This window comes from Penicillium angulare (assembly GCF_028827245.1).
Source record: "Penicillium angulare strain IBT 27051 chromosome Unknown utg000007l_segment0_segment0, whole genome shotgun sequence".
NCBI lineage: Eukaryota > Fungi > Ascomycota > Eurotiomycetes > Eurotiales > Aspergillaceae > Penicillium > Penicillium angulare.
Genome location: NW_026623166.1, coordinates 746,338 through 772,748, shown reverse-complemented (window position 1 = coordinate 772,748; position 26,411 = coordinate 746,338). Strand labels below are relative to the sequence as shown.

General features: G+C 47.3%; 10 protein-coding genes across 10 annotated transcripts; 4 read left to right on the top strand and 6 right to left on the bottom strand.

The window, feature by feature from the left end:
* Window positions 1-85: 85 nt before the first annotated feature.
* N7478_009551 (l-allo-threonine aldolase) lies at window positions 86-1,300 on the bottom strand (the record flags this gene model as incomplete). Its single annotated transcript, XM_056925765.1, has 1 exon — window positions 86-1,300. The coding sequence occupies one exon, from the start codon at window positions 1,298-1,300 to the stop codon at window positions 86-88; it is 1,215 nt and encodes a 404-aa protein (XP_056775135.1).
* Window positions 1,301-3,083: 1,783 nt separating this feature from the next.
* On the top strand, window positions 3,084-4,370 carry N7478_009550 (AMP-dependent synthetase/ligase; the record flags this gene model as incomplete). Its single annotated transcript, XM_056925764.1, has 1 exon — window positions 3,084-4,370. One exon carries the CDS (start codon window positions 3,084-3,086, stop codon window positions 4,368-4,370), a length of 1,287 nt encoding a protein of 428 aa, XP_056775134.1.
* A 289-nt stretch (window positions 4,371-4,659) lies between these two features.
* N7478_009549 (leucine-rich repeat domain-containing protein) lies at window positions 4,660-6,376 on the bottom strand (the record flags this gene model as incomplete). Its single annotated transcript, XM_056925763.1, has 2 exons — window positions 4,660-5,632; window positions 5,697-6,376. 2 exons carry the CDS (start codon window positions 6,374-6,376, stop codon window positions 4,660-4,662), a joined length of 1,653 nt encoding a protein of 550 aa, XP_056775133.1.
* Window positions 6,377-7,463: 1,087 nt separating this feature from the next.
* On the bottom strand, window positions 7,464-7,790 carry N7478_009548 (uncharacterized protein; the record flags this gene model as incomplete). Its single annotated transcript, XM_056925762.1, has 1 exon — window positions 7,464-7,790. One exon carries the CDS (start codon window positions 7,788-7,790, stop codon window positions 7,464-7,466), a length of 327 nt encoding a protein of 108 aa, XP_056775132.1.
* Window positions 7,791-10,629: 2,839 nt separating this feature from the next.
* N7478_009547 (uncharacterized protein) lies at window positions 10,630-10,901 on the bottom strand (the record flags this gene model as incomplete). Its single annotated transcript, XM_056925761.1, has 2 exons — window positions 10,630-10,830; window positions 10,863-10,901. The coding sequence occupies 2 exons, from the start codon at window positions 10,899-10,901 to the stop codon at window positions 10,630-10,632; spliced, it is 240 nt and encodes a 79-aa protein (XP_056775131.1).
* Window positions 10,902-12,199: 1,298 nt separating this feature from the next.
* Window positions 12,200-13,108, top strand: N7478_009546 (SDR family oxidoreductase; the record flags this gene model as incomplete). The annotated part of the gene is made up of 1 exon (XM_056925760.1): window positions 12,200-13,108. One exon carries the CDS (start codon window positions 12,200-12,202, stop codon window positions 13,106-13,108), a length of 909 nt encoding a protein of 302 aa, XP_056775130.1.
* Window positions 13,109-16,039: 2,931 nt separating this feature from the next.
* Window positions 16,040-16,693, bottom strand: N7478_009545 (MGR2/ROMO1 family protein; the record flags this gene model as incomplete). Its single annotated transcript, XM_056925759.1, has 5 exons — window positions 16,040-16,163; window positions 16,273-16,381; window positions 16,430-16,459; window positions 16,532-16,558; window positions 16,645-16,693. The coding sequence occupies 5 exons, from the start codon at window positions 16,691-16,693 to the stop codon at window positions 16,040-16,042; spliced, it is 339 nt and encodes a 112-aa protein (XP_056775129.1).
* Window positions 16,694-17,530: 837 nt separating this feature from the next.
* N7478_009544 (uncharacterized protein) lies at window positions 17,531-19,873 on the top strand (the record flags this gene model as incomplete). The annotated part of the gene is made up of 2 exons (XM_056925758.1): window positions 17,531-18,646; window positions 18,707-19,873. The coding sequence occupies 2 exons, from the start codon at window positions 17,531-17,533 to the stop codon at window positions 19,871-19,873; spliced, it is 2,283 nt and encodes a 760-aa protein (XP_056775128.1).
* A 793-nt stretch (window positions 19,874-20,666) lies between these two features.
* N7478_009543 (uncharacterized protein) lies at window positions 20,667-21,972 on the bottom strand (the record flags this gene model as incomplete). Its single annotated transcript, XM_056925757.1, has 5 exons — window positions 20,667-21,022; window positions 21,085-21,453; window positions 21,503-21,583; window positions 21,676-21,792; window positions 21,867-21,972. The coding sequence occupies 5 exons, from the start codon at window positions 21,970-21,972 to the stop codon at window positions 20,667-20,669; spliced, it is 1,029 nt and encodes a 342-aa protein (XP_056775127.1).
* A 1,358-nt stretch (window positions 21,973-23,330) lies between these two features.
* N7478_009542 (PA and RING finger domain protein) lies at window positions 23,331-26,015 on the top strand (the record flags this gene model as incomplete). Its single annotated transcript, XM_056925756.1, has 2 exons — window positions 23,331-25,609; window positions 25,667-26,015. 2 exons carry the CDS (start codon window positions 23,331-23,333, stop codon window positions 26,013-26,015), a joined length of 2,628 nt encoding a protein of 875 aa, XP_056775126.1.
* Between the last annotated feature and the right edge of the window lie 396 nt (window positions 26,016-26,411).

Below are 26,411 nucleotides of genomic sequence, written 5' to 3'. Positions count from 1 at the left end.
ATGGCTGATTTACTTGCAGGAAGCCATAATTCTTCATATCTGAACCCGGACATTGACGCGTGAAGTCTTCTAATATTCCAAAAATTTATTTACCACGACAGTGCTCCTGTTTCCTCACTAGAATTGTCGTGAAAAGATCAGCCAAGGCCTCCAAGGCATGGTCGCAGATTTGATAATGAACTATGAGTCGTCCTTGTAAACGACCACGCATAGTCTTTACTCCTGCCTTTTCAGCAAGATCCGCAAAATCCTCTTTATCAATACCAGCTGCATCTAGATCCAGCCAGATCATGTTGGTCTCCGTTGGATGCTGTAGTTTTCCTCCCAAACTCGCCCAAAGCTCAGAGAGTTTTTTTGCCGTCTTTTGACTAGCACGAAGGCGCCCGCCAAGAAAGATCTGTTCAACGGCAACTCTTGCTGGAGCGCTCACAATACCCGCTGCACGGATTCCTCCCCCAAGAAGTTTTCGCATCAACCTAGCACGCTTGATGAAGGTCGAACTTCCTACGATAACCGACCCAATCGGCGCACCCAGCCCTTTTGTGAAGCAAAGAGACACGCTGTCAAATGATGAGGCGTACTCTATCAGACTGCCTGCTCCAGCAGCTACAGCTTCCCACAGGCGAGCACCGTCTAAGTGCATGTGGATGGGAGGATTCTGACTTCGTGCCCAGTTTGAAATTGCAACAATATCTGCTAGGGGCATGATGGTCCCTGAAAGCGTATTTTCTAGACTGATAATCCGCGTTGGACAGTCGTAAACATCTTCCCGGAGGGTGGCGTGACTCTTCACATCCTCGAGAGTAAGGTGATGACCATTGGACGGAATTATGCCTTCTAATAACGCTGCCGACAATGTGGCTGGTCCTCCTGCCTCCATTCCAAGTATATGGCTTCGGCTGTCACAAAGAATGCTGTACGGTGGGGCCGGAAGGGCGGCTCGGAGAGCAACCTGATTACCCATTGTTCCAGACATGACCACAAGGGAATCTTCGTGTCCTGTAAGTCGTGCAATAAATTCTTGAAAGTTGTTTGTTGTAGGGTCTTCCTTCATTACATCGTCTAATAGGCTCGTGTTGATAATAGAGGCAAGCATATCCGCGTTCGGCGAAGTAACATAATCGGAGCGGAAGTCGTACGCCGCTTGACCAGGAGAAGCCCACGCTGTCTGACTCGCATTCAATGCCTTTTCCTCGATGAGGGGGGACTTCTTTTGGTATGCTTGTACATGGAAGCCGTCTGGCGTGGAGGAAGCCAATGTTGGGCCGTCTCGCCTGAGAGACGACATAGCAGGAGACATTGTAACAAAATGGGAAAGAAAATTGAATGCAGATAAAGATGAAGATTTTCTAGGATGATTGAATCAGATGTATGGGTGTGAATTCCCACTTGAAGAAACCTTTTATATTTTTTTCTCATGCGATTCTTACATAACAAAAGTTGGTTGTTTGTCCAGGTGCCTCTATATCACATCGTGATTCGGGGGGCTTTCGCAATCGATGACTAGATTTGCAATATTATTGACTAACAGGCAGATGTCTTTCAGGACCGGGATACCATATTTGGTATTTCTTCAGTGCCTAGGTTGTACCGCTCCAAATATGCCCCTGCTATGCAAGTCGCTGTGTCCAGTCTCCCGTACTAGTCGTCACCAAGAAACCGGGAGAATGTATTTATACCAGACGGAAGCTCTTGCTCTTGAATATCATATACTAAATAATTGAATAAACCTACATTGACCAACTTCTAAATGTCAATTCTCTATGGAAAATGCAATAGAAACATTCAAATGAACTGCATATACAGTATCAAATTCAAGAAATTTTGTACTTTAGAATTTTACGTAACGTACCGAGACCCGGCGTGAAGAACGAAAATCTGGTATTAAAAACAATACCACCTGAGGGGTCAAGTCCGAGAAAGAGTCTTGAATCCTTCAAAGTGATGCCTGATTGCATGTGAAAGTCTAGACAGATGATTGGACCGGAAGGTATCAAACGATGATGTGAGAGCTCGAATTCCCAGCTGCAGATGTAGATCTGTATCCGTTTTGTTTGCCAAATCAAATATTGGGTATTCCCACTCGCTCTAAGTGGTATTCTCCCTTGTTACAACGCTCAAGATACTCATCAGAGATGGACATATATTTCCCCAAATAGGAAAGTTTGATGCTCAAAGACTCATTCAAGTTGTTTTACACTATACACCTCTACTATTAGCTATATTCTAGGACCACGTTGGCGTGTTTAAAGTTTAAAGCCCGGGCCCGAGCCTTGCGCTCCAATGTCAGGGCTTAGTGCTTGCAACCTTGCAATGAGCCGCAATTTTTTTACAGGGGTCTAGACTATTTAGCTCTTTCGTAAATTGTGTCAAGTGGATTCTTTTCCTCACGAAGTCCTATTTTCTGCGCCATTTTTTGGTCATTAAAGATTAACTCCGACGGCCTCCGGGCCTGCAGGTCAGACAAACTAAAGCAAAAGTACACCGTTCATAGTTGGGGCCAGGCGAGTTAAATTAATATTAATATTTTCATTGTTGAGAATATCTAATCTTTATGACATCTTGCTAGCTCAAGGTATAGTAAGGTTTAGTGAATTGGCCATTATTCTGCATGATTGCTTCATCATGCTGTGCGTATATCAAACATCTAATACTGCAGTATGATGTAGGGGGACTTGAGTTGAACAAATTATACCCGAGGTGTAAAATATCATCATAATGCACAATAGTACGCGAGTATCCATGAAGGATGAGAACGTTGCATTGCATGCAAGTTGAATATGGCGAACCTTGGAAGTCAATGAGGCATTGCTTCAGCTTAGCAAGTCACGGCTTATGATGAAGTTCCGGTGGCAAGTGGGACTAATACTTCCGCATTGCGCGATTTTTTCTTCAACCCACTGGATTCAACATGCTTTCCTTGTTCGTATATACCAATTATAGCTTGGCTTTAGATCCGCTCATGGTACTTCTCCGCGATGAGTATGGATCCTCGGGCTCTATAAAGCATCACTAGGTACTGAGCACTTGATCTGGCTTCGGAGCTCGTTAAATTTGATTATATCTTTGACTGCCGAATTATCATGGCGTCTTCAATTCCTCCTCGACTCAATGAGCTAGTCTCATACGTGCGCTCTCGCTCTCCTTATTACAAGTCTCTGTACGCGAATCTACCAACAGACATTGAGAACTTCGAGGCTCTCCCACTGGTTGACAATACCCTTTATTGGAATTCATCTAATAAGGAGCCCAATGGTGTGCTTACAGAGCCTTTGACAGATGCTGTCATTATGCGCAGCGGAGGATCTACCTCGGAACCGAAGACAGTTTACATGACGCGCGGAGAATTCCTAGAGACTTCTCAAATTAATGGCGAGCTCTTCGGTCGTGACTGTGGAATTCTGGCCGGTGACCGTGTTGCCAATCTCTCTTCTCAAGGGGGCATGTACTCGGGGTTCATGACTTACGGTTATACTGTGATGAACTGCTCTCTTCCGGTTGTGAACATGCCTATCAGTGGGAAGGAGTCACCTGCAGCTATTGAAAAGGATATTTCTCAATTTAAGGGCACAGTCATTATTAGCAATGTTTTCATTGCTACGAAGCTCGCAACTTATCTTCGAAGCAAGGAAGCTCAGCTTCCTAGCATCCGGTTGATCCTGTATACCGGCGAGTCTTTTTACAAAGACCTCAGGACTCTTTACAAATCTGCCTTTCCAAATGCTACCATAAGGCCGTTGGCATATGCGTCTGTTGAATGCAAGATTGTGGCATTTCCCCACTATCAACTCAACTATGCCAATGAGGACGGTGATATCAATCCTATCTACGAAGTTTGTAACAGGGCCGTTTATCTTGAGATAATTGCGGACGATGGATCCGTGATCAAAGAAAATGGTGTTCAGGGAAATATCGTGGTGACAAACTTGCTCAAGAGATTGCAACCAACTATCAGATACCCAATTGGAGATGTGGGTGAATGGGTTGATTTCCAGTCCGGTCATTTCAATTTGAAAGGCCGTAGCAACGTGGGATTGAAGATCGGCACAGCTCTACTGGATAGGAGGTTGATAAGGAAGCTTGTTGCTCAGGTAGTGGGTGATGGTGTCGTAGATAGCTTTCAGACGGTAATCCGGAGAAAGGATTCGTATAACATCTTGATTTTCAGGATTGCAGCAGAGGCCCCGTCAGACGCTGCATATATACCGCGGAGGCTTGAAAATGCCATTATTCATGGAAACCCAAGTTGGAGAGCAAATCGGGATGCTGGGCATATTGCACCTGTTGAGGTCGAATGGGTGCAGTTTGAGGATTTGGTGTTTTTGGAGGCAAGTGGGAAGCTTCGGGAGGTTGTTGATGAGAGATTTTAAGGAGCTTTTCGTTTTCTCACCCGCTCATGATCATAGCGACCAGAGGGAAAACATTCTCCTGGACCCATATTAGCCTTGCCCGTCTAGTACACCGCTATACTGTCTATCTGTAATGTATGATCTTCATAGATAGAAAGACAAGTAAGAAGACATGTGGAAACCCATTCTATAACCATAACAATATACCCTCAATACATATAAACATACCAAATCTAATACATACAGACAAGATAGATACATCCAAAACCAACAACATAAACAGAAGAATAAAATTAATTTACAACTCCGCTCAATCAAGTTCAAGTTCAGGCACACAGACCCAGCTACACCCAAATCGCTTAAAGGGTAAAGGACGAAGAGTCTCCCCCGAAGACCGCGGACGCTTCATTCCATTCTCGTGGGGGATAATATCCCACCATTCCAACCACTCTGTCCGAGGAATTATATACTCTTTTTCACAAACTGAACATGATTGTCCACCCGCTGCACGGATCTTCTTCACTTGCTGCATTAGCGGGATCACTAAGGCGGGAAAATCTGCTAGCTCTTCCTCGGTGAGGTGGTCGAGGTCTGGTAGTTTGCAGACAGCTCGGAGGGCAACTTCACGTAGGGACGGAGCGTTTGTGTTCCGTTGTGATTGTATACTGGGGAGTAATGGCTCTTCAACTGCCTTGCCTTCCATGTCTAGTCGTTTTGTTGGACTTGTAGCGACGTGGATGGCTGTCCAGGCATTTGGAGGAGGATCAGATGAATCGTTATATTCGGTGAATCGAGGTGCGTTGAAGAACGGCACAAGGTCACAATCAGGCTCGGAGTCATATTCATCATATTTGTCTTCTCTCTCTCTCAATGCCCAGTACCATTTTGCAACGTCGCAGGTTTCATCGAGGTATGGAAATGGGTTCGGGCGCGCGGTAAGGTGCTTCAAGTCGCCTTTGTCAAGAAGAGAAAGAAGTTCCCAGGGTAAAGAAACTAGACGATTGACCGATACATTTAGGACTTCGAGTGATGTCAATTTTTTGATTGTGGATGGGATCTCGTGGAGCTTGTTGTTTCGCACGCTGAGAACCTTTAGAGCGTTTAACTCGAAGAGTTCGCGGTGCAGTTGGATTAGAGAGTTTCCAGAGAGATATATACTCAGAAAAGGTTGGAGAGATGTATATGCGTTTTCAGTTAATGGGGCCTCTCTCAGGGATGGAAGCTTGGTTAGGTGTTGTAGTGGCTGAAGTAACCCAGATGGGATATTTCGTATATTGAAGTTTCTGGATGGCATTAGTTCAGATCAAAACCGGGCCCACCTTTCAATGAAAACAAAAGAAAACATACCCAAGGTCAACAACATCCTCTCCCTTCTCCAAACAATCATTAACAACAGACCTGGCGAAACGATGCTCCTCCAACTCATTCAGTCCCTTCAAAATCGGCAACGGTAGAACCGATGAGCCCGTCGCACTAACAGAAGCAGAAGCAGAAGACAATGAAGTCCCACTTTCACTCCCAATCCCAATCCCACCAGGTCCAAAACCAATCTTCCCCACCCCCTTGGGATCCAAAACAGTCTTCAACAAATCCTCCCCCCACGGCGAATCCTCAGAAGGCAAAAGCGACTCAGCGCCAGACTCATCACTCCCCATCCAAACACCACTATCCACATTCCTCTTCTCTTTAAAATCAGCCCTCTTCCTCTTCGGATCAACCACCTGCTCTCCCCACCAGGTTCCGCGATACCGCCGCTTTCGTCCTCCGCCCGTCGTCACGCCAGCATGGTAGTTCTCTAGTCCTGACGCGGGGATATCGTCGCTTGAGAATAGGGCTGGGTCACTGGATGGTTGACTGGATCGGTCGTCGAAACGGGAGAAGCGGCGCGTTTTACGGAATGATGAGGCGACTGATGTTGATGTGGATGGTTGTGTTTGTGTTGAGGGGTCTGTGTTTGCGCTTGCGACTCCGCGTGGTGATCTGTGTCGAATGCGCCGGGGTGGAGGGAGGGGGACCTCGGAGTCCATTTCTGGTGGAATTATAAAGGAGATCGCTAGATCATTCCATGTACTTTTGAGGCCTGGGGAATTAGGATGGATTGAATTGAAGTTGGGATTGTGGTTTGGTGGGTTGGAGATGCGACGCGTTGTGGAGCCCCGCGAGCTTGCGATGGTCAACAACGCGCGCGGAGAGTGAAAAGCTATATACTGAGCTTTACTGATCGAGAACTAGAGTAATTTCGGCGAAAAGCGATAGGAAAGAGAAAAGTATTAATTAGATCAGATGAAAAGGGGAAGATGAAATTGAATTGATTTTGGGGTTTATTCGTCATTATAGATAAGATCGATTGCAAGCCCGAATCAGATGCCACGCGTGAGCGCACGGCCGAGTTTATCAGTCGACCCCGGAGGCCACGGCTTGTCATATCCAGATCCACATCCACAGGAATGTTAGATCGGCGTGATCTTCTGATCTTCAATTACGTCAAATCTATATCTACGAAGTACTGTACGTACTTTATGTACTACTGTTTCCATTCAAGGTCTGAGATAAAGTTTGATGAGAGAAAAATAAATGGGTTTCATTTGGTGCTGAGAAAGCTTGAGCTGTAGCTCGGGCGCTGTCGCGCGTCCGCCCTGGGACGCGACAAACACGTCCCTTGCGTAGATCTGGACACTATACATCAAACACAAATATGAACATAGAATCGAACAATAGGGTGTTGAGAAGAAGACTGCGTCAAATCGTGTCCATCGTGTCCACGAGGAAGTCGTTATAAAAAAAGGGGGGGTATTCGAAAAACATAAAGCCGTTTCCTGATGTGATGTGTGTAGTATCTTCATCGAGGTTCTCCAGCGAACCGGCGCATAAAAAGTAAAAAAGTATATCGAAGTAAGAAGAGAAATTATAAATCCCAAATAAAATGTGCGTCGGCTCTGCTGGATACGAACGGCGAAGAATATAGAGGTGGGTAGTGCGTGATGGGTCCAATGAATGATGCGCATGAATATATTTAATGCGCCATGTTGGCGACAAGAATGATACTTTTTGCATGTACGTTCAGTGAGTTCGGTCGCGCATCTGTCCACCTTTCAATGATGGATGCCTAGGTGATTACAGAGCCGCGCCCATAATCATCGCGAAGGATCCAGCGACCAGAGCCGCGGGCATGCCAGCGCCCATGTGGGCGGCGCTACCGCTGGCGGTAGCAGAGGAAGCGGCTGCGGTCTTGGAAGCAGAGGTGGTGAGGGGAGTAGAGGTTGCGGTCACCATCATGCTTGAGCTGGGGGTGGAGCTCGGGGAGGGAGTGACCGAGTGGACTCGCATGAGAGTCTTGGTGATGGTCGTGGTGGAGTACGAGGTTGTCGTATCCGAGTCTGCGACAGCGAACTGGGCAGCTGCCAGGCAGAGGAAACAGGTGAGCAAGGCGGTGATTTGCATTTTTGCTGATTGATGATTTTCAAGTAGAATGTTCAGGATTTGAAAGTGGTTGCGACAGGTTTGTCTTTCTGTTGATGAGGTACTTTGGTCCGGGGATCAGAGTATCAGAGTGATGTTTGAGATTTGGGCTTAAGATGAAGCCGCGAAGTGTTTCAGAGTAATTGGATTGTAGTTTGAGACTTTGGAAGACTGGAGAAAGAGTAAAGATCGTGGGGAGAGCGCGGCTCAGATTGGGCAAGATGGCAGTATAAAGGAGTGTATAACGAGTGACTGGGGTGAATGAATGGGAAGGAAGAGTCTTCAAGGCGCCTACAAAGGGAAAAGGGAGAAGAGAATATGACAGGGTGCGGTATGCGCCCAGTCTAAATACCACGAGTAGTGGCCACTCTGAACCTGGGGAAGGGGGCCAGTAGAGCCCTGTGGCGCTTTCAAAGAATTTTCACTTTGTTTTTTTTTCTTCTTCTTTTATTAATTTCCTCATTTTGATTATTATTGTTTTTTTTTGCAATTTCAGGCTGCTGAACCTGTCGATCCTATTGGATGCAGTTCACACGCGAGTCTGGGACTATCCGAAATAGGGCAGACCAAAATCGAACTATGGAGTCCAATGGAGCCCACGCAATCAAAGAAACCCTAAGATTTGAACTAACGTCGACGCCAAGGGGTCTAGCTCAGGCACACGAACAGGGTCTGCATCGAGAAACCCGCACGGACTCTTGGGTACGAGCGTACATATGCGAGGGAGAATGGTAGCCATGTCAACATTGTACACCGCGTCATAGGGAGCTATTGAATGTAATTTCACTTGTCACCCGGTCATTGGTGATGATCTCAGTAGTAAATCACTTAATTACTTAATTGCCGGTACCTGAATTCAGGATGTGGACACGTCGTGGGCCGAAAGCGCCTGATGCCCCGGTGGTTCCAAGGAAACAACCGGAAGAACATAATAATTCGATTTATTACGGAATCTGTATTTTAGATGGAAAAAGGAGCCCCGAAAGAATTCCGGCCCCTGACCATTTTCCTCATTGTCCTGGTGGTCTAACCCTACTAGGGAAGAAATAAGCAAGTGAGATGGGGGCCCTGATTCCTACTAGCAAAATTGCCCCCGTAATCACGGGCTTTCGGCGTACACACTGTTTGGGGATTGTTTGGGGGTGGTTTTCAGAGACAAAACACTGTAATTTGAAATGACGATTTTCCCTCGGCATCGTGTGCTATTCGGTTGAAAGAAGACTTCCAAATCTCCAGGGCTCAGCGCTACCCGTAACATTACCCAGTGTGACCCCTGGCGTCATGGATGCAGGAACGAATAACACGGATCTCTTCACGGCTGGACAGTTATGATTCGCTCGGGCGCAGTGACCGGATTACCATTGAGTTGCCCTCAGTCACTTTGACTTGTTGCTCCAGGGCTTCAACGGTAACGACTGGATTGGCTGGTCACTGATCTAGCCGAGATTGGCTTCCAAAAAAATCTTTTTTTTTTCTTTTTCCTCTCTTAATTTGCCTCGTTCGGGTACAGACCGAAGTGAACTGATCTGACCCCACGAACCAACACACGCGCAGTTTTTCGAATACGGTCTTGGCTGAGCAAGTGGGGGAATTGGCTCAATGGGGCTCTCAGAGCGACTCAGAGGCTTGTGCCTGACCGGACCCAGGGAACCTCCCGCTCGCAAAATCACTGGATCCACCCGGTTATGATGATCGTCCTTTTCCCCTTCCTACCACGGGAATTTGTGTTGCGATCACCTGGTCTGGGGTGTTCGAAAATTCGACTGATCATCCTGCCCAAAGTTTGACCTTATTTCACCCTATCGTGATCGGATCTTCACCTCCTTACAGAAAGACGTTCGGGTGTTCTGTTTCCGTTCCACTGGGTCGGTTGAATACCGTAATCTCATTCTGTCTCATTGATGCGTTGTCAATCAAAGACAGAAAGAAGCTTTCAATTGGTAGAGGTAATGCAGATCATTGAGTCACTGTGCTTTGTACTCAGACCGCAAGTTGAGGTCGGTTTCCTTTTGGCCCAACTGGCTGTGGGTAGGTACCGGCCGGATGCTTGGTTGAGATTAGGAACCCTTACTACTATGTATAGGGGAACCTGTGCTTTTTTGTGGGCTCTGTATGGCTGGGATCGAGTATCTGGCCCCTCTATTAGTTAGGGTGAGGTTTTTTTGCCGGTATACCGCTTGATTCCCCAGAGTAGGTCTTTTTATTAGTTGAAGTGTAGATATATTAGGTATAGTTTATAGATTTATGTTTCACGTCAGGTTGAGATGAATTGGGCTAGGTATACTTCTAGCTCGAAGATCCCCACGCCGGAAAAAAGCCTATGGTCCCGTAAGGAATGAGGCTATCGTCGACGAATTTCCCTCTCCCCATCTTGTATTGATCTTACACACTTGTATAGCCCTGGAGATCGCGTTACTTACAAGTCACTCTATAAATATAATCAGTCTAAGTTTAGAGCATTCATGATGGCTGATATTCCAGGGGCGAAGTTTCCGCATACCGAGGCAGCCATTTACAACAACTTGGAGGCGAATGATCGGGTTACTCACACCTTCCAGGAGATCATTGAGCCGTTTGAAATTGATCGTTTTCATAAACCAACCATTAAACCCGCAACTGATATATATGTGCTTGTTCACCTCCACAATGGATGCCGAAACCGCGAATATAGGGACATGTTTGTTTGAAGCGAATGCCATAGTTTTGTCTTTGCTGTCTTGACTTCCAACTCACGAATCAGTATATTCGTAGTCATACCGTCAACAACTGGCCTCTAAAGACCCATTAGCGATGGGTAAGACTGAGAGAAGGGATTACAAGTTCAATATACATGGATGTCCATCAAAATCACATCGAAAACGTTCTTTTGCGATGAAAATGCGTCAACGCATGCTTCGCCATTGCTTGTAAAGAAAACTGTATGTCCAGCCATTTCGAGACGTTTCTTGACAACTTTATCATTTATTGGATCATCCTCTGCGACAAGAACGCGTAGTCTGCTGCCAACCGAATCAGTCGAAGGCTGGGAAAGTGGGAAAGTAATTAATGGCAGACAAGTTGTTGGAGCTCCCTGTTACCGCTGAGGATATCCATGATAAATATGAGTCAGTTCTCAGGCTTTGTGACCGGGATGAGGATTTGATAGTTGTACTCGAGGAATGTCGAGAATTGGTTGATCGAACCGAGTCGGCCAAGTCGGAATCTGACACATGATCCTCTGGTATCAATGATTCTCAACCAAATAAGCAATAGAATCGCTATTTGCCTTTGTCCACTTGTATGGGTATGGTTTGTTTGCCGTATCGATGGAAACTATAGACCGAAAGCCGCTGTAGAACGAAACAGAACCTATCGCCCGGGCGGGTTTATACTCGCGGGGCGTGTACAGCTATCCGTTTTTGCTGCGGGAGCTAAGCCTAAAATGAACCCCTATGTTGAGGGTTCAGTATTTTATAACCCAAGGTCTCAACGTGAATTTGTTTACATCCTCATGAGTCGTTTTACGTGTTAACTTTCATTAATTTTGGGTATTAGACAAATTGGTAAAAGAGAGCATATCAAGTAAACGAAGAATTACGCGTCAAAACACATTTCATGTCCGTGTATGGGAATTTGAAGAATGTGGCTGCAGCCTGGTGATATATATTCAAGTTTATCACAACTTGAACCCCCCCCAACCATCTTTCTTTTTACGCATCCTCGCCATGTCCTTTCTTCCCCTCAAAACATATTCTCTTCCCTAATCAACCCTTTCAGAGACATATTCTGAGCATATATTCAAAGTCTGGCTGATATGGCCAACGTTTCGAACCAGAGTCGCTTCCGAAGAGGGCTACGCTCAAGTGCAAGTCAAATATTGCCCACACCAGGCAACGGCCGCTAAATGCCCAACTTGAAGACCCCATACTATTCCACACGATGTAGTATGTCTGCAGTTGAAAAGCTCTTCAGCGTGTTTTTCGTTCTATTACCGCGACAAGTGAGCGTCGGTTACTATTGAGTTCGAAGTGCGATCCGCGATGAAGGGCAAGAGCATACCCCGCCATAAGCCTAGTCCCTGTTGATTCACCCTTTTCGCATTGGGTCTATGATACGATCAACGCAAGAAGAAGTGGGAAGCTGCCAAGCCGTAGTACCAGTATTAGCCCCTTACGTGGCCGCTGGTCGCCGCGGCGTTAACGGACAAGAGAGTATACAACGGAGTTAAAATGCAATCTCCGCCGAGGAGTGTGGTGACCATGAGCGAGTACCTATGGAGACGCCTTATCCGTACTGGATATGCGACACCTAGAAGTGATAAGTAGGCTGGAAACGCAGCTTCTAAGGGCAGCCCCCAACCACATCCACCCCATCCTTTTGCCCGGCTCTACTACTCCAGGTACCCTTTGAGAATGACCACATCGGCCCAAGATCCCTCCCTGCGCGAGACGAATTGGCCTGCTGTGGCTGGCTATGTCTCGACACGCAAGGACACCTATCCGTTCATCGATCCAGCCAAAGCCGACCTGACGGGCAAGTCGGTCTTGATCACGGGCGCCTCCAAGGGTATCGGCAAGGCGACCGCGATCAGCTTCGCCATCGCAGGCTGCTCAAAGATACTGCTGGCCGCTCGTTCGGACCTGGCCGACGTTGAGATAGCCGTCCACGATGCCGCCAAAAAGGCAAACCGACCCCAGCCATTCGTGCACTCTCTGAAGGTGGACGTGACCTCAGAGGACTCCGTGCGAGCGGCTGCAGAGACCGCGGGAGACATACTCAGCGGCAGCCTCGATGTCCTGATAAACAACGCGGGCTACCTGGAAGGGTGGAAGCCCATCGCCGAGTCCCAGCCGAGTGAGTGGTGGCGGACTTGGGAGGTCAACATCAAAGGCACCTATCTCGCCGCCCACTTCTTCGTGCCGCTGCTGCTCAAGTCGCAGACGAAGACGATCATCAACATTAGCAGTGGTGGCGCCCATGTTATGTTTCCCGGTGCGTCGGCCTACCAGACAACTAAGTTCGCTCTCTGCCGCTTCACCGAATTCATGGACCAAGAATACTACCAGCAGGGGTTGATCGCCATCTCGCTCCACCCGGGTGCTGTCAAGACCGAGCTGGCTATGAACATGCCTCCAGATAGGCAAGTCGTCCTGTCCGATACGCCGGAGCTGGCTGCTGACACGCTGGTCTGGCTCGCCCGTGAGCGACGCGACTGGCTAGCTGGTCGATTTGCCTCGGTGAGTTGGGACATGGAGGAGCTGGAGCAGAAGAAGCAGGATGTTCTCCAAAGAAACTTATTCAAGTTCCGTGCATTGATTTAAAATTTTTTTTCGAAGTTTGGGAGACTCTTGCAGCTTCTGATTTGGAAGAACACGCGGGAACCGCAAGGAAGTCTCATCATCTACAGCTACTTACTTTACTGGCGTTCCACACTTTTATCAAAGAGGATGTTGACGCCGCAATATTTAAAATACATCATAGTGGAGAGTATAACGCCACAAACGTAATACAAAGGCCCATAGTATCTACGATGACGTCTCTGGGATTGAACCACGTCGCACAACTAGGCCCTGCAATCGAGGATATCGCCTAGCATAAAGCAGGCATTTTCAAACCCGGAGCACCCGCATTTTCTATCGCACAGGAGGCTAGCCCTACTAAGGTCCTTCGGAAGCATGCCGCTAAGAGAAATACTACTTTGACTTTTATCTTGACTTTAGACTCACTCCCTGTCAACAGAAAGATACTGAGCAGTCCAGTGCAACGACTAAATTGCTCTCTAGCAATTCAGTTAGCTGGAAATTTTCTACAGCTTAAGGATCCCGGATATGAGCTAGATGCCAATAAAGTTTGCAAAGGCATCAATAATTTCTCATAGAATACGAGATTTGAGGTGATAGACGATAGGACCTCACAGTGATTCTTAGATAGTACATATAACGCACTAAATCTTAAGCAAGCTGCTGAGTGGTTCTCGAAAAACATTCACATTGCAAATATGCCAAAGTAAGTAAACTCTTCTCTTGTTTTCCCTCATTTACTCATACATGAAGACAAGATACCGCATTCTCATCTCCAGTCATTTCTCTGAAGAGCACAATAGAGTTAATCTAGTCAAATACCTCACGCATACACTTGCTAAGCACGATACTATTCCAAATCACATAATTTTCACGACTTACCATAAAAGAGAGGACGGAACAACACGAATAGGTGCGCAATGGACACTTGCAGTGACCAAACGTTGAGCTAATCTTTTATCAGACAAAATGTCAAAGGTTCCAGAGATACCCTTTCCAGATCTCTACAGAATTTACTCTTCGGTTTGGAAAGAAATCTATACTCATGCTATAATCTCAATTGAATCAACAATCGAGGCTACCATAACACTCATAGAAAGATCGAGTGTGCAACAAGGTGGCATACAAGCCTTTGTCACTTAAAATTTGCATTTAGTTGGGGGATCTCAATCTGTTACGGCCATAGAGTTCCAGTCGGGTTGAATTTGCTGTCTAGACCATCAATGTCTTTTTCAACAATACTAGTATTGGAAAAAAGTCCTTAAATAATTTAAGATATACTCGACTTACCTATAGTTTGCTTTTTGTGGATATCATAGGCTTCTAGTTTCATAAGCCCCATATCTTCGACATATATGCATCATTTTCAGAGTCAACTTTTTACCTTCTCATCCCCTTCCTGCTTTGCTTAAAAGCCTTTATCCAACATTTTTGCTCTCTATAAATTCTCGCCTAAACGCGTAGAGTCTTAGCTCCACTATTTGTCAATTGAATCCTAGGCGCAGGTCATGAACGTATCGAGATCATAACGCTGTTCTTTGAGCTTAGCCTAGACATGTTCAATATGCTTAAGATCTGGGGAAGAAGGCGACCAATCGTCAAGATTATACCATTCTCCCTCAACCTTTTCGTGACTATATTTTCTCTATGGATAGGAGCACTGTCTTGCATAAGAAAACAATTTGGAACTGGGTGAATGAGGGAAGTTCATACTTCAAAGCCTCCACATAAGATTGAAAATAGTAAACCTTTGGTTTGGCTCATTAATTACGCTCCACCAGTACAATCCCACTATGACCGCCGCGAAAAATGGAACTCCAAACCATTATAGACGATTGTTTGAAACGCCTAAGCCGTCGGCAGCCGTGGGCCAGCAGCGCTATACCCCCTTCATCACTAGCTCTGATTGGCCAATCTACTTTATGCTGACCAGTGGCGTATCGGGGTCAAGCTAATGACCGGAGATTGTATTTCGAAACGCGGTCACCTTTTTGGCTTGGTAGTAAAATCAGGTGATTTTGACGTCTGCCCAGGTGAGATACGTGCTTCTTCAGACACGATTCGGGACTTATTCAGGACAGAGAGGATCTCTGCCTCGGGCCTAAAGTTTCCTTCGAAACCCGTTACGCTAACCGCTTTCTACCATCCACAGCTGTCTAACTTGAAGTCTATCTCCAATATAGTTTTCAACATGGTTTTCAACTATTATAAAAAAGCAACTTGTGTTCAACTATTAGACAAAACCTTGAACAATTGTGTAAAAACAATAAGTGGGCAAAAACTATTTTTAAGTATACCCATTCAGACTCATAACGGTTATAAAACCTCACTACTACTCTAAAACTATAGTTTTGAAACACGTAGATCACAGTGGTAGAAAATACCCGAAGTGGGCCATGTAGTACGGCGAAGTAGTTAACAATTGGGGTATCTCCTGTTCGTTAAAGGCTTGCTTCAAGTCGTTTGCCTATTGGATACATTCCCCTTGATAGGTATTTGGCTTTATAAAACTTCAGTAGACCTCGGGAGCCGCCAAGGATAGTACTGATCAGTTTCAATCGACAAAGATCATTGGATATGCACACTAGTCCGTACTGTTGACTCGCCCCTGGGGACCGATTTAATAAAGAAACAGTGGGAACATTGATTAGAAGTCTGGATTTGTAGAATGTTGTTGAGCCAACGGTGCCAAGGTCAATACTGCGATTGAACGCATAAGGGATACCACTCTCGCAGTCCCAGACAGGACCGGTATATTTACATCACAGGCCGGATACTGTTTGAATTTTCCGCCTGACATTATCATTCAACAATCTTCCAGCCTCCAACACCACCCTGTCATCCCAGGGCTTCGAAATCGCTCAAATACTCTTCATATCGTACAAAATGCATCCCCTTCGATCTGATCATATCGCATGTCCCTCGGAAATCTCCGGCGCGGGAACGGCGAGCTTATTGGCGCACAGGGCGCAGGGGGCTTTGCCGGGGAAGCATCATTGGGGGTCCCTGGGCGCGGAGCCAAAGGTCGTTGTGAGGTCCCTCAGAACGGATCACGCTACCGATGGACATGAAAAGACTGTGAAAGAGTGCCCAAGTTAGGTTGATGTTTTGAAGAACCAGTTTGCATTAATCGGACAAGAAGGTAGGAGCAAGGGGGAGGGGAAAACATCAATGGCACTGCTTACCCAAAAGTCGCGCCTGAACCCAGCATGTACTTGCCCAGAGTTCGCATCACACCATTCGGGCCAGCGCCATATTGGAAGATGGCGACGGTTCCTGTGTCTGGTAAGCTCTCTGACCATGTGATACTCAGCTTGAGATATGGAGCTCAGTCTAACTTACCACCAATGAAACCCATAATGCCACCGACAGCTAAGATAATTGGATGTTGCGTTAGTTTCAAGCTCTAGGTAATAGACATGCGAGGGTTTCGTGGTCGCGTACTAGAACCCATCAAAGCTCCCATTTTCACTATATCATAAGTTAGTTACTTATTCATTTCCATATCAAATTCATCCCGTTGTGGCGCATGGATCTAGAAGCCTTGAATGACTTACTCTTGTCGATTGTTGAAGGGCCTGCGGAAGGACCAGCGACAACAGGCATTTTGGCGAGGGAAAAAGAAATATGGGATTTTTGGAGCGTGATAGACAAAAAAACCGACACCTCAGATTGGTGAAAATCTTTGTAGCAAGGTCCTAAGACGTAACCTGGGCATAAACGTTCGGGAGCTTTTTCAGATGGATGGCATCACTTGTTCTTCTCCGCTCTATGCACGTGACCCCAACGGGGCCACACGTGTGGGTCACGTGGTTCATGCCTGGGGCGTCAACCGTGGAAGGGAGCAGGAGACGCTGGGAGACTCCTCTTGATCCTGGAGTTGTTGTTACTTATGGCCAGCCATCCCCTTTTGAATTCTTTCTTGTTATATTGCTGATAGGGTGGCCTTCAGCCCGTGGCAAGGCGGCAGATCCGTCCTGTGTTTCCCCCATTGTCCTGGGACGGTGTGAAACACTCGGTCGCTGCTCACTTTTCGGCAAGACCTCACACGCCTCCTTGGCCTGGAGCACTGACTCTACTGTTTTGCAAGTGTGTTAAAACTGTTCCGAAACTATCCAGAACGGGTAAGTCTTCCATTCCAATTTGCTTGCCACTGGCCAGCGTGCCAGCCCGCGCCTCACGAGGGACTGGGAGAGGGCCGTTTAATTGTTCGAGTTGACTCGAGGCGCTAACGCGACCGACTTGGAGTAGCCGGCCGAACCAAAAACAACTACCCTGCAACTGTGCTCAAAGTGAGCTCTCGAAATTCAATACGTGACCGGAAAATCTAGAAGTTCTACCGTCATCAAAGCCCGCTCATCTTCCCACCAACTTACCACCTGCGACCGTGACTTCCGCCCCGTGCATTCATCGCGCTGAACCTACTCGTCGGCCTCCTTCTCCATGACTGCGGTAGCATCTCCTCCTAGTGTGGAATCGGGGTCTCGCTTGGGATGGTGCAACACTGGTAACGGAGGACAAGGCACTCTGTCTTCGGTAAACGACGAAGTATCCCGCATGTTAATGCAACGGAAGCCTGTTCAGCGTTCAAACTCCTCATCCTCGTTGGTGTCGACCTCCTCCACGAATACTGTGACTACTTCGCAAGATACCCATGCTGGCCAAAGTTCAAACGGCGAAAATACTTGGTCATCAAAGAAGAAACCTACTCGAAGCCTCTGGCCTAGCTCTAAGTCAGAGCCTGTCGCGGGCGTTACCAACGCGCGATCTCAGGCCGTCCCTGCATTCTCGGCAGGGCCAACAGCAACCTCCACCATGTCTGCAATTCACCAGCCGCAGTCTATAGTGCCATCACAACACATGCTTCAATCACCGCAACAGAATGGCATTCGCCAGCAACCTAATGGACAGTCTGCAGACCCACCGGCCATTCTGGCCCTTGTACCGCTTAATGGAACGTTTGAAAAGAAACAGATAAGCGTTCCCTTTTATCCAGAGGTTCTCCGGATAGGTCGCCAGACGAATGCGAAGACCGTGCCAACCCCTGTAAATGGCTTCTTCGATTCTAAGGTTCTCTCTCGGCAACACGCCGAGATATGGGCTGATAAGACTGGCAAGATTTGGATTCGGGATGTAAAATCATCCAACGGTACCTTTGTGAATAACCAGCGACTATCGCCTGAAAATCGCGAATCCGAGCCCCATGAACTGCGCGAAAACGATACCTTGGAATTGGGAATCGATATAGTTAGCGAGGATCAGAACACCATTGTTCACCATAAAGTCTCGGCCAAAGTCGAGCATGCGGGTTTATATGGGACTACACCCAACATCCTTGATCTTAACTTTGGAGACCTGGACCCTGCTTCCGGGGGTGGTTTACTGCCATCACCCCTGAGCCAGCCTTTGTCGCATCTTAGAGGAAGATCGGGTAGTAATGCGAGCAACCGCAGTGCCCAAAGCGCTGCGAGTACTCAGCTTAATGCCATGCATCAGCAAAGGCAGATGAACTATTGGAACTCCCCTATCTCTGTGGAACAAGTTGTCAAGAGATTAACCGTACGTGGCCTTTCCCATATCCCTAATTACGACAATGGATTGCTAATATGATGATTTCAGGGTGAATTGAAACAAGCAAAACAGCAGTCTCAAGATCTTCGTCAAACCGACGACTTTTTAACAGCTATAATGAAGCCCGGCTATGCTGAGAAAGAAAAAGTCGTGAAACCCACATCCTTTGATAGCAATGGTCCTCGTCAATTGAACGGGCGGCCTAAGATGCCTCGTGTCGACTCTTTCTCCAGATTCTCAGATCCTCCTGCCCCTCCTCCTCAACAACCTCTTCCCGAGAAACCAGATGCTCTTCCGCGCAATGGTTCAGACTCTTTCTCGCCTTTGAAGCGCAGCGATACGGAAAAAACAAAACCGGCTGCTACAAGCTCTCCTGTATCGCGAGACTCGAGCCAGATTTTATCTCTTATAGAGGCACTTTCATCGGCCAAGCGTGAGATCGATACTCAAGGTGCCCGTGTTAAAGAACTCGAAAGCCTATATCTCCTGGAAAAAGCCGCGCGCGAGTCAGCCGAAGAGAAAATAAAGAAGTTGGAAATGATCCCGACGCCCGAAAACGACGAGGCAATTGTCGACGAAGATGACATTGATGAGGAGGCTGGAGCCAAGTCTCAACAAACCAATATTGATTCTGAACATGCCCAACAACCCAATGGCGTCGTTGTAACCCCCGAGGGTCCCACGGATCCCATTGCCGATCAGCCAGTGTCCTCTGTCGAGGTGGATACCACAAAGCTTGAGCGCCGCTTGGAAAGCATGGTACAAGAAATGGAAGAGATGCGGCAACAGATGGCCTTGTTCAAGGAGCGTGCAGAGAAAGCGGAGGTGGAGAATGTTGAGTCGCGTTCTTCTCTGGCGGAGATGATCGAAACACTCCGTCGAGAACGTGCCGAGAAAGCTGCTGCTACGACTTCCGAGTCTAAGCCAGAGCCTCAACACCAGGACAATGATCAATCAAAAGCCAGTGCTACCGACAAGCGTCCCCCCGAGAATGGCGCCGCGAACCCTATCAAGAAGGGTGAATCTCTGCAGAATATAAATTCAGATTCTTCGAGCAAACAGAACGCGGACTCTAGAGCCGCAGCTATGGCTACGGAATGGCGCCAGCGCAACCTTCTGCACGATTCAAGTCCTTATGCGTCCATGTTTGGCGTGGTTCTTATTGGGGTTGGCATAATGGCCTATCTTAATGGGTGGCAAAAGCTGGACAAATAATTGCATTTTTTGGCTGCCTTTTGTCTTCATGTTTTTGACACTAATGATTGTCTGTTCTCTAAAAGTCGGCGCCCCGGAATATCCCAGCATGACTCCTTTTTCTGACGACATGATTCCCCTGTATTTCTGGGCCTGGACCGCAGCCGCGAAGCACCTAGCTGCTTGATTTCCCTCGGGAGCTCGGTTTGGTGCTCCACTTGTGATATTGCATACGTCGCATATTCTTTGTCTTTCTCTCTTGTCTTTCTGTCTTATGGTTTTTAGCCTTATTTAGTTCGCGTCAATTATGATCCTTGACGACGGATGTCCTGATCCTTTTCAAGCCCGTTGGATACTCTTTCCTTTCATCTCTCTAAATCCCTGTCTCCATACTCTGTGTCTCATCGGCCTAGCCTACAGTCTTTCGCCTTTCCTAATTTCTGTTTTGTTTATTACCAGCTTCTTCTTTGGGGTCTAGGTAACTAATCCCTTTTTATCTGTACATGATTGAATTACCAGGGATATGCTCATGACCCCGACTGTTTTTGTAACTCACCGAAGGATTATTTCATTTGGCATTCATGATTTGATTTCCAACACTGACCGCATATTATCCAAAATGGTTTGAAGTAGTTACTACGTAAACTATACATAGTGAAAGCGAACTAGTAAGGCAGCGGTGAATTGCCGATAGATCACAGAGAGTAGTTGAGTTCTCAAATCAAATGTCATTTTTTAACTCGCAAACTATAAGACAAAAAACTACATGAGAAAGGCGACCAACTGAAAAGCACCAAGGGCATAGATTAACAGCTCAATTGCCTCGCTGATCACTCATAGCTTTGTTCTCGTAATCCGAGCTGCGGACTCTGGGGTCAAGCTTGTTCAGAAGATTCGAATTGTGAGGTCCAGAGCTTCGTCTTCTTCCAGAACTAGTTGAGTTGTAACTACTACCACCCGCTGCAGCACCGCCAAAGCCTTGCTGTCCAGTTTGCTGGTTTAGCTCAGAACTTCCCCGATTTTCCATTTGATTGGCCATATTGGAGCCCGTGTTATTTGCGCGGGTGTTGTAGTCATGTGTGCCACCAGGTTGGACATCACCCATCGAGCCGTAGTCGGAAGTGTATTTTTTGGATTGATCCATGGAGTCACCGTATGCTCCTCGATTACCTGTTTAAAGAGAATATTAGCACGAAATACTAACAGGGGCCGGACAATAAATGCTATCTTACCCATTCCCTTGTCCATCTGCTTGGTAGCCTGTGTCTCTCGGCCGCTGGTGTTCAGGTTGCCTGAGCCATAGCCCCCGGAAGTTGTTCCATATGAATCAGCTGCAGTGCTGGCACCATAGTTTCCACTATGGGTATTAGCACCGTAGTTCCTAGAGCCAACATTGGACTGCTTGTAATTGCTTGAATCCCCAAGAGCTCCGTGGGTAGGCTCAGAGTTCAAATTCTTTGCTCCGTAGGCATCAGAGACAATCGGCTTTGAGGTTGAGTGGCTGTTGTCATAGCCTTGGGTCTTGTTGGTTGACATTCCGGTGTTCGCAGAATTGAAAGTGTCATTACCCAGATTGGAAGATCCGTACGCATTGGCAGTGTCTTGTGAATGTTAGTTCCATTGAACTTTGAGGATTTTCAATTTACTAACTGTCCATCTTGTTGGCACCATAGCCAGTGGATCCGTAATTAACGGTCCCCATATTAGACGAATCATAGGTATCTCTGGCGTCTGCAATAGTGATGTGTCAGTGTTGCTTTTGAAATAGGAAGACGCTTAGACTTCAGGGCTGATATTTTGTGTGATGACCAGTGGAGCCTTACCTTTGTAGGGTTCAGTGTCCATGAGCTTCGATTTGTCGTGACCAGCATCGTGAACCTGGGCATTCGAGCTCTTGTTCATGCCCGTATTGTCACTGGAATTGTATGTGTCGCGAGCCTCTGTGATATGTGTAAGTAGCTAGATGCGTGCAAAAAATCCAGAGAAGAGAAATGGAACGAGAATGATAGCCTACCATCCATCCTGCTCGTGGCATTCGAGGATTCCTGAGTTGATCCTTTGTTTCCAGACTCATGATGACCAGTAATGGCATCTTTGACCTTGTGCATCAAGTTCGACATTGTGAGATCGATCAGAATGAGGTACTTTTAACCTAGAATTTGTTGAAGAAATGTTAGGCAAGAGAAATATCTTTTGGAAAACCTGGGGGGATTTATACTTTGGAAGCCTACGGGCCTTCGTGTTAATTGCTTCGCTGCTTCCAGTAATCAATGACGACATTAGATAAGGTGAACAACCCGGCCATGAACCAACGAAAGGAAACTAAGATCTCATTCTCTTCCACATGGATTGTCATGACGTGCCATTGGCATGGGGAAGAAAGGCGGAGTTGTGTGTACCAAGGGACTAAATCGAAGCATTCATCAATGTCATTGGGCCCCACTTATACATGCTCCGGATAGCGAAGGATAATATCGCCACTTGCAACAGAAAAGCGCATGCGGCTTCTAAAGGTATAGTACATATACCACGGTCGGAGTGAGATAAAATATATTAAAGGTCTTGTTGGCGTATCAATAGCTCAACCTTATATGCAGTTTGCAGAGATGAGTTGGTAGTGTGAACCCTCTAAAGAATGGGATACTTTTATTTCAAACGAACTTGAAGCCGGGGTCTCTCTGACTACTCTAGTCATCAATGTCCTCCATTGCTTGCAGAACGCCACCTGCTAAGGCCCCTGGTACTCCATACATAGATTTACTGACACGAGTTCAAACTAGATCATACTATGTAAGACTCTAGATGTAGCGAAGCTTATTATGTCATATTTCAGGGTAGAATTTCCAGTATTTAGTAAGGGAGAAAATTATGTATAGAATTTATGATTGTTTCTTCCCAAAATCTACTCAACTTGGGTGGGTACATGTTAAGAAGTTGGGAGTGGACTAGAATGTCACTATGTTTATACTCGAAGGCATGGGCAGTTTTAGGTGGGGAGGACGGGATAGTATACATCAATTGATAGGAGGAACATTAGCTGGCACTCGGACCCGCAAGCCCCGCGACCCCGGACGATCAGGTGGAAGGATCAGGTGATCCTACGGTTGTTATGCCTCAGGAACCAACCACATGATAATGCCGTCACGCTCTCCTTCTCCACTTGCCCGACGTTCATCACTGCCTCCTCCCATCCCCTATTGAGAATCTCGCTTTCTTTGTCGTCGAGATTGTTGTCTAGGAATACTAACTGTGATCCTTGGTTCTTTTTGATCTGCGGTGCTGCTCATTGTCCCCGATGAGTGGCCGCCTGCTCGCTTGCCGCCAACGGTTGGATTGGTAGAGATTCCGATCCGTCAGCGCTGTCATACAACAGGGTTCCTAGCATTGTCTTTCGACCCCTCGAATACAGATTTTCCTTCACTTCAAACTTATATTCTTTGTTTCTTTCAAATCCCCGCTGTTCAACGATTTGCCGGAGATGCGACCGCCACGCCTCCTTCTGGTTCTCTTCTGCCTAATCTTCTTTCCCATTTTCGTCACCTTCTTTTCCGCGCTTTCATCATCCAATGTAGCCAGTCCTGATACACTCGGCGGCTCGGCGTCCGGATTACACGCGCTATTTTCCTTTAATATACCAACTTCGCTTTTCCCCCCTTCAGCGATTATCAGCTTAACCGATGACAACTCGACTTTCTTCTTAGCCCGCCCCGCCGCCTTCGGCCCGCTGCTGCCAGGAAAAAGCCTTAGTGGCCAGCTTTGGGTGGGAAGTGGATTTGGTGCAGGGGGGTTGGCTGTTGGTGTCGAGGGCGAGTTGGGTTGCTCTGATATTCCCGGCTGGGGCGAAGGGAGCGGCCACAATCAGCCCGAAATCCTCCCCAGGGGCACAGAGCAGAAAACAGGCAAATCAGGAAGTGGTACAGCAAAAGAGGGGAATGTGTTACAGAACTCTCGATCGCCAATACAACCAGATACCCGGCAGAATGAGAAGGGCGATGCTGCAGTTTCCCACTCATCGAGCGACGGCACCGACGACCATCTTCACCATCCCTTGTCGGAATCCAGTGCATCGGAAGTTGGAACATCCCAAAAGACTGGAGACTACGTTCAATCCAAACAGTCTATGCATGCAGACATCCAGTCATTACAAGAAACTGCCGAGATCCAGGGCAAAGTCGCGTTGCTGAGTCGAGGTGGATGCGGATTTCTTGAAAAAGTGAAGTGGGCTCAACGCCGAGGAGCTGTAGCATTGATTGTTGGCGATGACACTCGCGGTGGGAGCTTGGTTACCATGTACGCCCGAGGCGACACGTCCAACGTTACAATCCCTGCCCTGTTCACTTCTCATACAACTGCCCACCTTCTTTCGTCTTTGATACCAGCCCATGCCGCCTCAAGTGTTGGATTAGATGAGACAATGAAGTCTCTTGCAGCAAACTTGGCTGGTCAGTTGAATGCCGATACTCAAAAGGCGACCACGACCACTGCTGCGGCGGTCAGCTCGACCCCCTCGTTTACAAAAGCCTCTACAAGCAAGGAGCGACCAACCGCTGCCGTGAAGTCCGGCGGTGGCTTTTTCCGTACTCTGGGATCTATCTTCGGGATATGCAATAAGTTTGGTGGCTCAAGCATCGAAGATAGCCGGCGTCCGCCCAGCAGTGGTAATATTGACTGGATGACCGGGGATATAACCGAGGCTCAAGTAGAGCGAACCAAAGGCTCGCTAACATTTGGTTCACGGGATCAGGGCAAATCCAATGATGTTCCGGTTGGTAATAAACCTGGGCTTGTCGCAGACAGCTTTGAGGCCGACAGTTTTGTAATTGGGGTTCAGGACTGGAGAGATCCTGATCTGATGCCCCCACGAAGCAGTGATATACTCACACATACTACTTATACGACTGGGAAAGATGCATCCAAGACATTTTCTCCAGAGTTGGATGCAATTTCCTCCAATGCTTTGCAAGGGGGTAGCATTACACCTGGAAGTGGAGAATATCAAAGCATTGACAGGAGTACCGGAAAGTCCCACGATGCGCTAATGAAAGAATCCGAGAAAGACATTCATAAAAACACTCAGAAGTCCGAGTCATCTGGAAAAAGTTGGTTCTCTAGTCATTTTGGTTGGGGTGATGACCCGAAGCCAAATGTCGAACCTTCTACTTCCCCCTCAGTTCAGACTGTTGTCACCAATCAGAAGAATTCTATTGCAGCACCTTCAAGTCGTCCGGCGACCATGTTCGCCGAGCATGAAGGTCTCTGGGTGACCCTGACTCCGACTAGCATGTCGACAAGCCCATTTTTCGACACACTTCTGGTTCTTGTGATCAGCCCGTTGTTGACTCTGACAGTGGTGTATGCCTTGTTGCTGCTCCGATCCCGCATGCGTCGACGCCGCTGGCGCGCTCCGAAGTCCGTTGTAGAACGTCTTCCCGTTCGAACCTACCACACAATCTCGGCTAGTTCTTCATCCTCCAGCTCTCCCCGACCTTGCAGCCCCGGGGCGGCCCTGCCGACATCTCCCCTCCTTAACAGTGAACGTCGACCTAGCACATCTAGACTATCCTGCTCGCGTTCTCAAACCATTGCTGGCGCAATACCGGAAGAGAAGCACACAAATATACAGTCAGGCTCAACTTTATGGCGAAGCAAGTATACTGGAAGACAAGTCGAGTGCGTTGTCTGCCTTGAAGAGTACATTGATGGGCAGAGTCGAGTGATGAGTTTACCGTGTGGTCATGAATTCCACGCAGAATGCATGTAAGTTGAATTGTCAACCGTTGACTAGCACTTGAACGTATGAACTAATGACATCAGCACTCCATGGCTTACTACTCGTCGACGAACCTGCCCTATATGCAAGGGCGACGTCGTTCGCTCGATGGCACATTCGCAGGGCGAGGATAATTATAACCAGAATGAACAAAGTGATGCCCTTGGCAATACAGAAGTAGCGTCTTCAGAAGATGCATCGTCTGCACCTCTTCTCATTGCAGGCATCAACGATGATTCTTCTGATATTGAGAATCACCCCGGCCCTCTTGATGGTCGCTCAACCTCTGCACCCGCACGTCAGTCAAGCTGGAGAAATTTAGCTTCGCTCAGCCTCTCTGCCCTTAGCGGTGATACGATCTGGCACCAAGCACGTGCTGATCGGAACCGTTGATTACTCCACCCTGCTTTCTCGTGTTTCTTCTCTTTCTACCATTCTACTCATCCATGAGTGCAACTCAACCTGATTATTTTGCGCGTGATGTATTAGCGATCGTTTGATTCCCTTATGACTTGTCTCTTTTCTCTCTCTTTTTTTATGTGTGGCGTTTGTATGGGTACGTCTCGGGGTGCTGGGTGGTGTTGTAAAGCATCCGTGAGCAATGTGAAGCGGCTGGGATATACCGCAGGTCGATCGTTTCAACATCTCTTTTCTTCGGTGGACGGAATACCCATGGATATCATGGATTGGAGGTTTTGCTTTTACTTTTCTACCACTAAGGCTATGGGTGGCTGATCATGTTGTCTATCTTGGATTTACTCTGGCTACCCAATGCAAGCATAGATCAGT